The sequence below is a fragment of the Belonocnema kinseyi genome, chromosome 4, assembly GCF_010883055.1.
Source record: "Belonocnema kinseyi isolate 2016_QV_RU_SX_M_011 chromosome 4, B_treatae_v1, whole genome shotgun sequence".
NCBI lineage: Eukaryota > Metazoa > Arthropoda > Insecta > Hymenoptera > Cynipidae > Belonocnema > Belonocnema kinseyi.
Genome location: NC_046660.1, coordinates 187,358 through 201,108, shown reverse-complemented (window position 1 = coordinate 201,108; position 13,751 = coordinate 187,358). Strand labels below are relative to the sequence as shown.

Below are 13,751 nucleotides of genomic sequence, written 5' to 3'. Positions count from 1 at the left end.
AAATGAAACGAAATTAAAAACTTGAAAATATTAGTGATTTGTTGAAAATTCAACTATTCAATTGCAAATTGTTTTTTCAATTGCATGTTAATTTATTAAACTGAAAATTCAAATATTTCATTTTTGCTTGAAAGTTGAAAGAATGAAATTTAAAAAAACTTGAAAATATTAGGGATTTGTTGAAAATTTAACTATTCGATTGCAAATTCTTTTTTAATTGAATGTTAATTTATGAAACTGAAAATTTAACTATTTCCTTTTGGTTAAAAATTGAAAAAATGAAACGAAATTAAAAACTTGAAAATATTAGTGATTTGTTGAAAATTCAACTATTCAATTGCAAATTATTTTTTCAATTGCATGTTAATTTATTAAACTGAAAATTCAAATATTTCATTTTTGCTTGAAAGTTGAAAGAATGAAATTGAAAAAAATTGAAAATATTAGGGATTTAAAGTGAAAAATCGCGCCCCCTGTTTTTAGAGCATTTCTATCTGTCAAGACTCTTATTTATAAACATAAAAAAATTTTTTTGCTTTTTTTAAATGTGTGTGTGTATGTGTGTATGTTGAATGTGGGGAGGGGGTGGTCATAAAAAAGATGTGTAGTCCGAAATTAATTAGAAATACTAATGTATATAAAATAATTATTTTAATTTAATGAATAGTTAAAAGAATATACTTTTTAATAAATTAAAATTAAAATTAATGATTTTTATTTTATTTTTGCTCTTAATTAATTATCATACACGGTAGGTTTTATTTTCCACTGTAGGGAGGTTTCCCCTAATCGAAATGTAAAAATCTAAATTTAAATATTTCTAATTTGAAAATTAATAAAAATATCTATAATGAAGAAAATGCACATTGCGTCTAAACTTCATGGAATTACATCCAAAATAGTATTTCTCTTTGAAATTCCGGAAGCTCCATCTGGTGGCTGAGCGAAATTAGCCGTGATTTGAATGCCAGTGACGCATAGTGGTTAAAAGAAAATCATCTCCCTAAGCCAAAAGCCAAAATTGGATCACGCAGAATCGAGTAAGCTCTGGTTCGTTAGTTAATGTTTAATTAGCGACGGGGTCGTTGGCAATGTCCAATTCTCCTCTAAACGAAAATCCCGATAAAATATCACGCGAAAATTGTGAAAACTCAAGAAAAGTGAGTGTTGTAAACGGAATTGCGAAAAACCCGTATTCACACAATACAAACAATATTACACAATATTAGACAAATTATGAAAAATTTTTATAAAAGATTGAATAATTCATTAAATCATTAATCGGTTTCCAAGAATTTTTATCTAGTGCAATATAATTCAAGTCTAAAGTCCAACAAGAGCCAAGATTCTTTTGAATTTCTGAGCGGCAACCTTTATTTGTTAAACCTTAATATTTACTGCAAATTATTTCACAATTTTTTAAGTAAATGATTCAAAGTTGATCTCATCGTTTTGTAAGAGTAGTTGTGCTAATAAACAATGATTAATAATTGACAGCTGAATAATCTTATTTTTTTCTTTTCCGATAACAAAATTTTTATGACCAATTTTAGTGGTTTGCGGAAAGTCTCCAGAAAATTACGTCAGGTGTTTTTCTGACATTTTCCACCCCCCCCCCCCCACTTCTCTTACAAAATGTTATCAATATTTTATAAGCTTAGGGAAGAAGCATACAAATAAATTCTGTTAATTAAGTAAACAGTAAAACCTAATAAAATTAGACATAAAAAGGTTTATAAAGTTTGGATTTTCAAAAAGGTAAAGTACAATCAAAAATGATAAATTCAACTATTTCGTTGAAAATGAACTTTTTTTGTTAAAAAATTGGAACTTTTTTGTTTGAAAATTTATATGGGTAGACAATACACTTTTTTAGGTTAAAAATGAATTTTTTTTTGAAAATTCGTTTTTTTTTGTACATTACAACTTAGTTTTGTTGACTGAAAATATAGCTATTCCATTTTTGTTCGTAAGTGTATCTTTTTTGTTAACAGTTCATCTATTTGGTTAAAAGTCGTATTTTTTTGGTGAAATTCAACTGTTTTTAATTTAAAATTGAAGTAATTTTTGGTTCCTTGTTAAACATTATTTTTTCATGGGTTTGAGATCCATACTATTAGTTAAAAAGTCTTTGGAAAAAATTTAACTATTTTTTCATAATTCATTTTTTTAGGTTACAAATTAATTTTTTCAACTAAAAATGTAACGATTCCATTTTTGTTCGAAAATGTACCTTTTTTGTTAACAAGTAAATTATTTGGTTGAAAATTCATATCTCTTGTTGCAAATCCATCTTTTTTTGGTAGAAAACTAATTTTGTTGTTGTTAAAATCTTAAATATTTGTTTAAAAATGCTTTTTTTTTTGTTATAAATTCATAATTTTACTTGAAAATTTATTTCCTTCTTTGAAAAATGATGCGTTCAATTCAAAATGAATTTTTTAACTGAAAATATAACAATTGTACTTTAAGTTGAAAATTGATCTTTTTTAAATTCAACTATTTGGTTTAAAACTAATTTATTTTGTTTAAATTTTTTTGTAGAAAATTAATTGTCTTGCTTGAAAATTAATTAATTTAATTGAAAATTAAACTATCTTGTTAAAAATTAAGTTTTCTGCTTGAAGATTCATCATTAAAGTTAAAAATTAATTAATTTTATTGAAAATTTAAAAATTTTGTTAAAAAATCGTATCTTTTGGGTGTACAATTATATTATTCTGGTAGAACAGTTATATTTTTGAATTGAAAAGTTAACTTTTTTTGTGCAAAATGCATCTTTTTAGCTTCAACTTCAACAATGTTGTTGAAAATGAAAACTGTTGTTCAAAATTCATATTTTAATATGTATTATTAATATTTTTATGCTGAAAATTCTTATTTTTCATTAAGGATTTAGTTGAAAATTTAACTATTTTGTAGAAAATGCGTTTATTTGTTCAAAAAATTAATTCTTTTAACTTAAAACGTAATTTCGATTTATATTTAATCGTTTTGGTTGAAAATTAAACTATTGTGTAGAAAACTGTTCTTTTCCAGTCTAAAATAAATTTTTTAAACTCAAAATTTATATTTCTAGTTAAAGCTTTATTTACTTTGTTGAAAATAAGCAGTAAAAATTATCAGTAAAAATTGAAACTCCTTTATTGTAAAATTTTTCACATCTTAGATGAAAATTTGTCGAAACCTACAGTCATGCTTATAAACAATGATTAATGAGGGACAGCTGGATACTTTTTTTGCAAGAAGAAAGCATTCCATCGATCAATTTTGAAGAGATTAAAAGTTTTACTACAAAACGAAAAAGCTTTTCTATGAAATTTTGAGTAAAATCAAAAATATGTTCCGTAAGAACAGACCCATGCTAAACAAGAATCATCAATATAGGAAATCTGAATATTTTTTATTTTTATTTTTAATAACGAACTTTTTTCGATAAATTTTAAGTAGATTAAAAGCCTTACTACAAAACAAAAAAGTTTACTATGAAATTTTGCACCTCTCAAGTGAAAATTCTTTGAAAGCAAGAACCATGTTTTCTAAGAATTGTCATGATCATAAATAATAATTAATAAAGGACAGCTGAATACTATAATTTTTTCAAAATACAAATTTTTCTTGATCAATTTTCAGTCGTTTCAAAGTCTTAATACAAAACAAAATAGTTTACTATGAAATTTTACACCTCTTGAGTAAAAATTTTTTGAAACCAAGAAGCATGTCTTCTAAGAGTAGTCATGCTAATAAAGAATAATTAATAAATGACAGCTGAATACTATAATTTTTTCTGAAAACGATCTTTTTTTGATGAGTTTTCAGTGAATTCAAAGTCTTAATCCAAAACAAGAAAGTTTACTATGAAATTCTGCTTAGTAAAAATTCTTTGAAACCAAGAAGCATGTTTCGTAAGAGTTCCCATGCTAATAAAGAATAATTAATAAAGGATTTGTGCATACTGTTTATTTTTCTTTCCAATAACCAATTTTTTTGGAATGAATTTTGAGTAGATTCAAAGTCTTACTGCAAAATAAAAAAGCTTTACTATGATATTTTGCATCTCTTAGGTGAAAATTCTTTGAAAGCAAGAACCATATTTCGTAAGAGATAGATAGAGTCATCATAGTGAAGAATGATTAATAAAGGACAGCTGAATACTATTATTTATGTTCAAAAACAAACTTTTTTGATCAATTTCAAGTACATTTAAATTTCTACTACAAGAGAAAAAAGCTTCACTATAAAATTTTGCACAACGATTCCGTGAACATTCTTTCAAGCCAAGCACGAAGCAAACAAGCCTTACTATAAAATTTTGTACCTCTTAATTAAAAATTATTTGAAACTAATAAGCATTTTTTGTAAGATTAGAGTCATGCTAACAAGAAGTGGCTAATAAAGGACAGCTGAGTACTATGATTTCTTTCCAAAATGTAACTTTCCTCGATTAATTTTAAGTAGATTTGTAGTGTTATAGCAAAACAAATCAACTTTACAATGAACCTTTGTTTGAAACCAGGAAGCTTCAAAAGACTGTTGAATACTATGTTTTTTCCCAAAACAAACTTTTGTCAGACAATTTTAAGCAAACTCAAATTTCTACTACGAAGCAAGAAAGCTTTGATATACAATTTTTCAATTCCTGAGTAAAAATTCTTTAAAGCCAAAAAGCATGTTTCGTAAGAGTAGAGTCATGCTACCAAGGAATGATTAATGAGGGACAGTTGAGTAGAATAATTTTTTTTCCAAAACCAAACTTTTATCGATCAATTTTAAGTAGATTCAAAGTCTGACTTTAAAATAAAAAAGCTTTACTTTAATATTTTGCAACTCTTAGATGAAAATTTCCTTAAATCAAGAACCATTTTTCGTAAGAGATAGAATCATCCTAATAAAGAATGATTAATAAAGGACAGTTGAATACTATTACTTATTTTCAAAATAAACCTTTCTCTATAAATTTCAAGAAAATTCAAAGTCTTAATACAAAATAAAAAAGTTTACCAGGAAATTTTGCACATCTTGAGGGAAAATGATTTGAAACCATAAATCATGTTTTGTAAGAATTGCCATGCTAATAAATAATCATTATTAAATGACACAACAATACTGTCATTTTTCTATTTAAAAACAAATTTTCTTTTTTTAATTTTGGGTAGAGGCAAAGCCTTTCTTCAAAATATAATTTTTTAAACGCCATTTTGCATCTCTGATGTGAAAAATTTTTGAAACCAAAAACCATGCTTCCAAAGAATACAGTCATCCTAGTAATAACGAATGATTAATGGAAAGCAGCATTCCAAAAAATAACCATTAGTTTATGAAAAAGAAACTTTTTTCGATTAATTTTATGTATATTCATAGCTATATTAAAAAATAAATAAAGTTTACAATGAACCTTTGTTTGAAACCAAGGAGCATGTTTTATAAGAGTAGAGTGGTGCTAATAAAGAATGATTAACAAAGGACTGCTGAATCCATTGCTTTTGTCCAAAAACAAACATTTATCGTTTAATTTTGAGTGAATTTATAGTTCTAATACAAAACAAATGAGTTTTACTATGGACTTTAGTCTTAAACCAAGAAGCATTTTTTTAAAGAGTAGAGTGATGCTAATAAAGAATGACTAACAAAGGACTGTTGAATACTATGCTTTTTCTGAAAACAAACTTTTTTCAATCAATTTTAAGTAAAGCCAAAGTTCTAGTACAAAAAAAAAAGCTTTACTATGAACTTTTGCACCTATATTCAGTGGAATTTCTTTGAAGCCAAGGAGCATGCTTCGTAAGAGTAAAGTCATGCTAACAATGAATGATTAATAAAGGACAGCTGGGTACTATAATTTATTTCAAAAATGAACTTTTCTTGATCAATTTTAAGCAGTTTTATAGTTTTACTGAAAACCAAAAAAGTTTTACGATGATGTTTGCACCTATTCAGTAAAAATTCTTGAAGCCGAGAAGCCTTACTACGAAACAAAAACTTTTTATTATATTTTGCACACCCTAAGTGAACATTCTTCGCAACCAGGAAAATCGTCACACTTGACACACTTCCAAAAATCGGATATTGAAATAGTGGACCAGAAGGAGAAGCTCTTTGTGTCAGTTTAAACTTGGGAATCGAAAAGTGCTGATCTTGTTTGTAATAATTAGAAAAAGTGTACAAGTGATTGAAAAATAAAAGATAGTGACTGGACTAGTGGCGTTTTGTGGACGCCGGATGTGGTGCAAACGACTCATTTGGATTTTCCTTTGGCTGTGGACTCGTTGCGATATTTGGCTCTAGGGATGGAAACAAACGGAAAAATATGGAAGACACGATATTATCATTTCGTCTAAATTTAAATTTACTTGACTGCCTATCTCGTGTCTTCCTTAAGGTCTCTCTTCGGCCATCTTGTTGCGACCGAGGGCCGCTATATTTAGAGAAACGGGGCTTGGCCATTAGTAAATCAAAGTCTGTCTTTACTCGAACTCTCGCATTCGCGTGTGTTTCGGAAATAAGAAAAACGTAAAAAATAAGCATCCAGATCTGCATTTATAAAAAATCTAGACCCGAAAATGAGTCTGTGCCAAGCACTGGTAGCAAAGAGATTTGAAATGAGATGAAAGGTCCAGAAATTGTTTGTTTCTGATGAGCATCAATAATTATTGAAACAAAAAATTCAAAATGGAGGACCATATGTCAAGGGATGTTGTTGAACGTCAAGCGGAGGTCTCTAGGGGTGCTCACCTGGGCGATGGGCTGGGGCTTTCTGGTCTTCGAAGAGCCATTTCACAGGTGTCGATGTTAGTCGTGAAAGCCACTTCTTCTGGGGAAACTGCTTGGCGTGAAGAATGCATCAAGTACGCAAGTTTTCATCTTGCTTTTAAAAATTGCAGATCTAGGATCCTTTAACAGATGACTGAAAATTGAAAATTTAATAAATCAAGCAAGAGGCAATGGAATAACTTTAAACAAATTTAAGTTTGCAATTGATTGATCATTAATTGGTATTTTATTAAACAGTATCTGCCCTCACGAGACGTGAGACATTCTTTAATAATTAATTATTATTTTGTGCTTTTGTGTATTGCTTTTTTTCCACCACCCAGTTTGATATAGTTTATTAGTTTTTTTTCAGTTTGAAGTTATTTCGATCGAATAGAAATCTTGCAGTTTGAATTAGAATAACTAATTCTAGTAAATGTGCAGAATTATTGAAAATAAAACCAAGAATCCAACGACCAAATTTGGACTACCACTATAACATGTTTCTATTGACATTTTTCCTTCTCTTTTTTTTATTTCTTTTCTGTTTTTATTTTAACTATTATCAAATCACAATAAAAAGCATTTGTAAAAAATAATCACCAAAGTTTTAGCACTGCTACAGCATCCTTAACAAGGCAAAGAAATTTTTTTTTAATTACCTGAGCAGGCAGGAACATCAACAAAACCACGATGCTCTTTTCCTTACACCCGAGAATCGAAGAAGGATCGAAATGACTGCTCGGGTATTTTTTATTTTTTTATTTTTGTTTACCTTGATAAGGGTGCTTTATGAGTGCCGAAAAGTTGGTGATTATTTTTTAAATATGTTTTTTATTGTGATTTTATAATAAAAAAATTAAAAGGATGAAAGGGATAAAAAAAGAAGAAAGGGGATCTGTTTGTCTGCCTTCTCATATTTCTTTCCTCTATTTTATTTTTGTCCAAAAAAGCACATTTTTTTCTTTTTTAGGAAAAACTGTTATTTTTTGTTGTTGAAATTTCAATAGGAACATTTCATGGTGACTGTACAAATTTGGTCAACTCAACATTCTATCAGTTTCTGTTTTATACACATTAATATTGAAGATTCTTGAATTGAAAATATTCAAAATTGAAGAATTTGTCCATTGCAAATCAATTTGGTATTTCCAATTATTGTATACCTTAAAAATTGAATCATTAACAAAAATTGCGTTTATTAATTCAAAATTACATACGTTTGAAATATAAATCGTAAAAATTAAATATTAATTTACAATTTTATATTTTTTTAATTCAAGAGTTTTCAGTTATAATTATAAAATTGTAGAATTTTTATTTTAATTTCTTAAATAAAAATGTTTTTTTTTTTAGAAATTTCAAAAATCTTTTTCGGTACAAATTTAATATTCGTTTTTAAACATTTATCTCTTCGGTTGATAATTCAATTACTTGGTTAAAAATTAAAATACTTTGATAAAAATTCATTTTTTCTGTTAAAGATACATTATTTAAATTGAAAATTCGTCTCTTATTATAAAGATATAATTATTTTGTTGAATTTCTATATATTTGAATTTTTCTTGTTGAAAATTCAACTATTTGTTTAAAAATGTATGTATCTTGATAGTAGTTCATCTTGTTAGTTGAAAATTTCACTAGTTAGTTTAATATTAATTTTTTTGTTGAAAATTATTTTTTTCGAGTTGAGAATTAAATTATTTTTTAAAAATAATTTGTCTTTATAAAAAATTAGTTTTTTGGTAGAAATTCAATCTTCTTGTTTGAATATCTATCTCTTTGGTGCAAAATTTCAGTTTTTTTTTAAATGCATGTATTTTGCTATAAATTTGCCCTTTTAATTTGAAAATTATTGTTCTTGATTAAAAATTCGACTATTTATTTAACAATTAACTTTTTTTTATAAAAATTCATATTTTCGGTTCGAAAATAAAACTTTTTTGTAGAAAACTCGTATTTTTAGCTTAAAAATTTATCTATTTGGTTGAAAATGTAACTAATTTGTTGCAAATTCAACTTTCATGGTAGAAATTAAATTTTTTCGGTTAAACATTTATCGCTTCGTTTAAAAAATTAATTTCTTGGTTTTTAAGAAATCAATCTTTTTAAATAAAAATTTAACTATTTCATTTTTTGTTTAAAATTATTTTTTTTGGTTGATTATTGAACTATTTTGTTGAAAAATGTTTTTTTTTGTGTAAACAATCAATTTTTTAACTGAAAATTTGATTGTTCTTCAGTTTGATACATAAACTGTTTTGTAGAAAATTTGCCTGTGTTGAAAACAGATTTTTTTTGTAGAAATTTAATTTTCCTGGTTGAACATTTGTATCTGTGGTTGAAAATTTAACTATTTTTTTGAAATTCGCATTTTTCGCGTTAAAAATAAATTTTTGAGCTGAAATTTAAAGTATTCTGTTTTCGTTTGAAAATTCATATTTTCGAGTTGAAAGTTAAATTTTTGTATAGAAAAAATCGTTCGAAATACTAAAATTAGCAGACTTAAATGTTATTTTTGGTTACTAATAACTGGTATTTTAATCCAAGCTAATATTTGAAATGAGATTTATGCCAGTGTTCAGTAACTTTAAATTACCTAGAAAGTTACTTTTTTCACTTTCTTAATTTTATAATTTAAAAATCAAAAACTTAATTTAAAAAGAAAAAAGATGAATTTTCAAAAGGAAAATTGAATTTCCAACCAAGAAAAGTGTTTTCGTCACTTTATGCAACCAAGTAGTTTAAAAAAATCAGAAATGATATCTCTTTGCCAGAAGGAATGAATTTTCAAACCAAAAAGAACACTTTCGAGCAAAATATTTGAATTTTAAAGCCAAAAGGATCAATTTTCAAGAAAAAAGTTATTTTTCAAACAAGTATTTAGACTTTTTAATATAATAGTTAAATTTTCATACCTGAAATAAATATTTTCAACAAAGAAGTTAATTTTGAACCAAATAGTCGAATTCCTAACAATTTAAAACCCAAAAAATGAATCTTCAATTAAAGATTTTGATTTTCCAGGAACAAATTTAATTTTTAACTAAATAATTAAATTTTCTACTGAAATATTACATTTTCTACAAAAAAAAAAACCAATTTGAAAAATTATATTAAATTTTTCAATAAAAGATATGAATTTTCAACCAAAAAACTGAATTTCTAACATAGTAGTTCAACTTTCAACTGAGTAGTTAAATTTGCAACTTAACAAGCCGAATTTAAAAAAATTTCTGAATTCTCTACAGAATTTTTTTTTAAGCAAAAGAGCTGAATTTTCAACAAAAAATTATATTTAAATCTGAATTCACAAAAAATTTAATAGTTGAGATTTTAACCAAAGAAGATGAAATTTTTACCAAATTTTCAAACACATAGTAGAATTATCAACTATAAAGCAAATTTCAACCAAAAAATGGAAAAGTTAATTTTTCAATTTAAAAATTAATTTAAAAAAGAATTTTCATCAAAATATTCCAATTTTCGGCCAAAGAGAAGAATTTTCAACTCAAATAATGAATTTTCAACCCGAACAGATTATTTTTGAACAAGTAAAGATTTTTCAGAAAAGGAAGAAAAAAAAGTTCATAAAAATGGTTTTACTTTTGGTTTTATTTTTATACCAATCAACTAATTTTCTGTAAAACAGTTGAATTCGCAACACGAAAATATGAATTATAAACAAAAAAGTTATTTCATAATCAAACAGTTGCAGTTTTAACCACCGTAGATAGAATTTCAAACAAAAAGAATGATTTTTTTTTTTATCAAGAAGACAAATTTCGAACTAAAAAAGATCAGTTTTAAACAAAAAAATGGAAAAGTCACATTTTCAGTTAAAAAAGATTATTTTAAACATAAGAAGAAGAATTTTCAATAAGACACTTAAATTTTCAACCCAATTGATGAACCTTCAATCTAGCAAATTAATTTTAAACGAAGTATCTAGTTCAACTTTAACACAAGCAGACGAATTTTCAATAAAAATGATCAATTTTCAAAAAATAGTTTAACAATCAACTAACGAGAGGATTCTTTTAAACTAAAATTATTGATCTTTAACTGAAATAGTTCAATTTTCAGTTTGAAAAATGAATTTTCAACGAACAAAACGAATTTTCAACCAAAGAAGATAAATTCTTAACAAATAATGTATTAATATACTTTTAAACAAAAAAATATTTTATTTTGAATTATACAACAGTTGAATTCAATAAAAAAGATTAATTTTATACAAAATAATTTAATCATCGACTAAAAAATATTCATTTTAAAACACACAATTTGCGATTTTATTAAAAAAATATAAAACTTCTACTCAAGCAGATGAATTTTCAAATCAAACTGTTCAATTTTCCACCAAAAATGTTAATTTTAATGGAAAATGATTTCAGTTATTTTAAACAAAACTTTAATTTTGTACTCAACTTATTGTATTTTGAACTCATCGAAACGAATAAATAATACAATTTTCATTTTGAAATATAGTCATCAGAGTGAAGCAACTGAAAAAAATAGAAATAAATTTCAAAAAAAAAATTAACTTCTGACTACATAGTCGAATGTTCTACTAATTTCAAACCAAATAGACGAATGTTTAACAAAAGACTTAAATTTCCACGAAAAAATTAATTTTCAATAAAATCGTTGAATTATTATCGAAGTACAGGAATTTACAAAGAAATAGTTAAATTTTCAACCAAAATAGATGAATTTTCAACGAAAAATATAATAAATAATTTGATGGTAATTACTGTCGGCTACTGTTCTAAAATCAATATTTTTTAATATGGATTTTTACTTTTAAATTTTTAAAAAATTTCTCTGTAGCTCCGCTGGGATCCGAACCCACGTCTTTCAGATTGCCGATCTGATGCTCTTACCCACTGCGTCGCCCTAGAGTCATAATGCGCCATGTCCATTTTTCGAAAATTTTGATCATACTTTTCTTTCAGTACATTTTTTCCTGGAATTTACTTCTTTAGCTGTTACAATTATTAATTAAAATAGTGACGTTAATTAAAAGTTAGAATTATATCAAGCCATGTCCTTTTTGGCTTTGCTATAAGTAAAAAATATTGAATTCGTCGTGCATATTTTGTATATTTAACCTAAGTCTAATTTAAGAAATAACAATTTTCAAAAATATATTTAAATTTAAAATTAACCATCGGAATGTAACTCAATAGTCAATAATTTGCGAAGAACTTATTTAATTCGAGGTATGTAATACAATACAATTATGTAAACTATTATTCTATTAAACTTTTTACTTAAGAATTTCATTATAAATTGTTCATTTATAAATAGTTTGTGGACATGGCGTTAACACTTCCTCATCTCTATTTCTCCTTCGCTTCTCCCACTGACTCACTCTTGCAATACCCCTCCCTCTCTAACTCTCCTTCACTTCTTCCACGTCTCTTCCTCTCGCCAGTCGCTCACTCATTCTCGTTCTCTCGTTCTCTCGTTCTCTCTCCTTTCTCTCCCTCGCTCTCTTTCTCCTCATCCTTCGCTCTTATACGCGTCACGTGTTTTTTTTAAATCTCATATTATGCCATTTCCAAAACCAATTTTCAACATCAGCTAAAATACATTCATAATAGCATCAAAATTTGTGCTAATATGTTCTTTAACATGCATTATTTTTGATTGACATAATTATTTTGACATTTGAAAACGTGTTAGTAGAGAATATTATGGTTATAATTTGAATCTCATATTATTTTTTTCACATCCCCTAATTTGAGATTCCGAAGTAATTTCTTACACGTGTAAGATTAGCTTTTCAAACATTCGAATGTTTTACATTTTTTGATGTATTAATTTTGACCAGAAAAAATGTATTAAATAATTTGATGTTAGTTTTTTTTTTGTCTACTGGTCTAAAATAAATATTTTTTAATATTGATTTTTATTTCTAAATTGTGTAAAAATGTTCACTTAAGTTCCGCTGGGATCTGAGCCCAGACTGTGAATAAATTAATTTCTTCTCTCGGTAGCTGAGTAAGTAAGAGCATCAGACCGGCAATATGAATGACTTGGGTTCGGATCCCCGCGGAGCTTGAGTGCAATTTTTTCACAATTTAGAAATAAAAATCAACACTAAAAAATATTGATTTTAGACGAGTAAACAAAAATAATTAACGTGAAATTATTTAATATATTTTATTTGGTAAAAACCATGACATAAAAGAATATGAAAAATGTTATAGTTGATATTATTTCAACCAAAAAAGAATTAACTAAAAAGAATTAAAATTAAAGTTTCAAGTTACTGCAAAAATTGTAACTAAGTTGCTCTGCAAGTCACTTTTCATAATAGTGACAAAGTAACACTAAAATTTAGAAATAACGTAACTTTTTAGTAACATAGTTACGTAAAACAAGTTACTACCCTACTCTGATTTATACCTTGAGAGCTGATGGGCAGTAGATCATTTGAATTTCAAATTTCATTTTTTATTTTATTTTATTCTTCTAGTGTTAAAAAAAATAAATAAGATTTGGAGACATTTGTGGCTGTTTAAATTACATCGTTCGATTCTTTTTTTAATTTCCATTAATTTCGTACTTAAATTTGAATCTTGGACGTAGGGGCGTTCACATATTAATTTTACTACCTCTTTTACTCCTCCCCCATTTATCAGATTGTAAAATTTCTTTGACCCCCCCCCCCCTTCAGCTCCGTTCCGTAAAATTTGTTGTATTACATTTTAAAAAATAATAGACGGTTTCTAAATAAAAAAAAGGATTTTATAAGATAAAATGTTTTCCAGAAATAAATTGAACAATCTTTTTATGTAACACTGGATGCTTTTTCAATTTTTTTTTTAGTCATACGAATATTAAAGTTACCTAATATCATTACTTATTGAAATTAACCAATTTAAAACATTTTTTCAATATCATGAAGATTGAAAAATAATATTAATAATAATATAACAAAGAAATTTCAAATAAATATTTTTTTGCTAAAAGTTGATTTTTAAATTTGG

General features: G+C 26.0%; 1 protein-coding gene across 3 annotated transcripts in view; it reads left to right on the top strand.

The window, feature by feature from the left end:
* LOC117171805 (inward rectifier potassium channel 2-like) overlaps nucleotides 1-13,751 on the top strand; it is a 184,735-nt gene that overhangs the window by 29,637 nt on the left and 141,347 nt on the right. The window contains exons 1-2 of one of the 3 annotated variants that reach the window (XM_033359425.1): nucleotides 1,093-1,160; nucleotides 6,008-6,845. The exons of the other annotated variants lie outside the window; for them this stretch is intronic. Coding sequence (XP_033215316.1) covers nucleotides 6,670-6,845 — 176 coding nt within the window. The 5' untranslated portion in view covers nucleotides 1,093-1,160; nucleotides 6,008-6,669. Of the gene's footprint in view, nucleotides 1-1,092; nucleotides 1,161-6,007; nucleotides 6,846-13,751 lie in introns of those variants that run through there. 3 annotated transcript variants of the gene reach the window in all.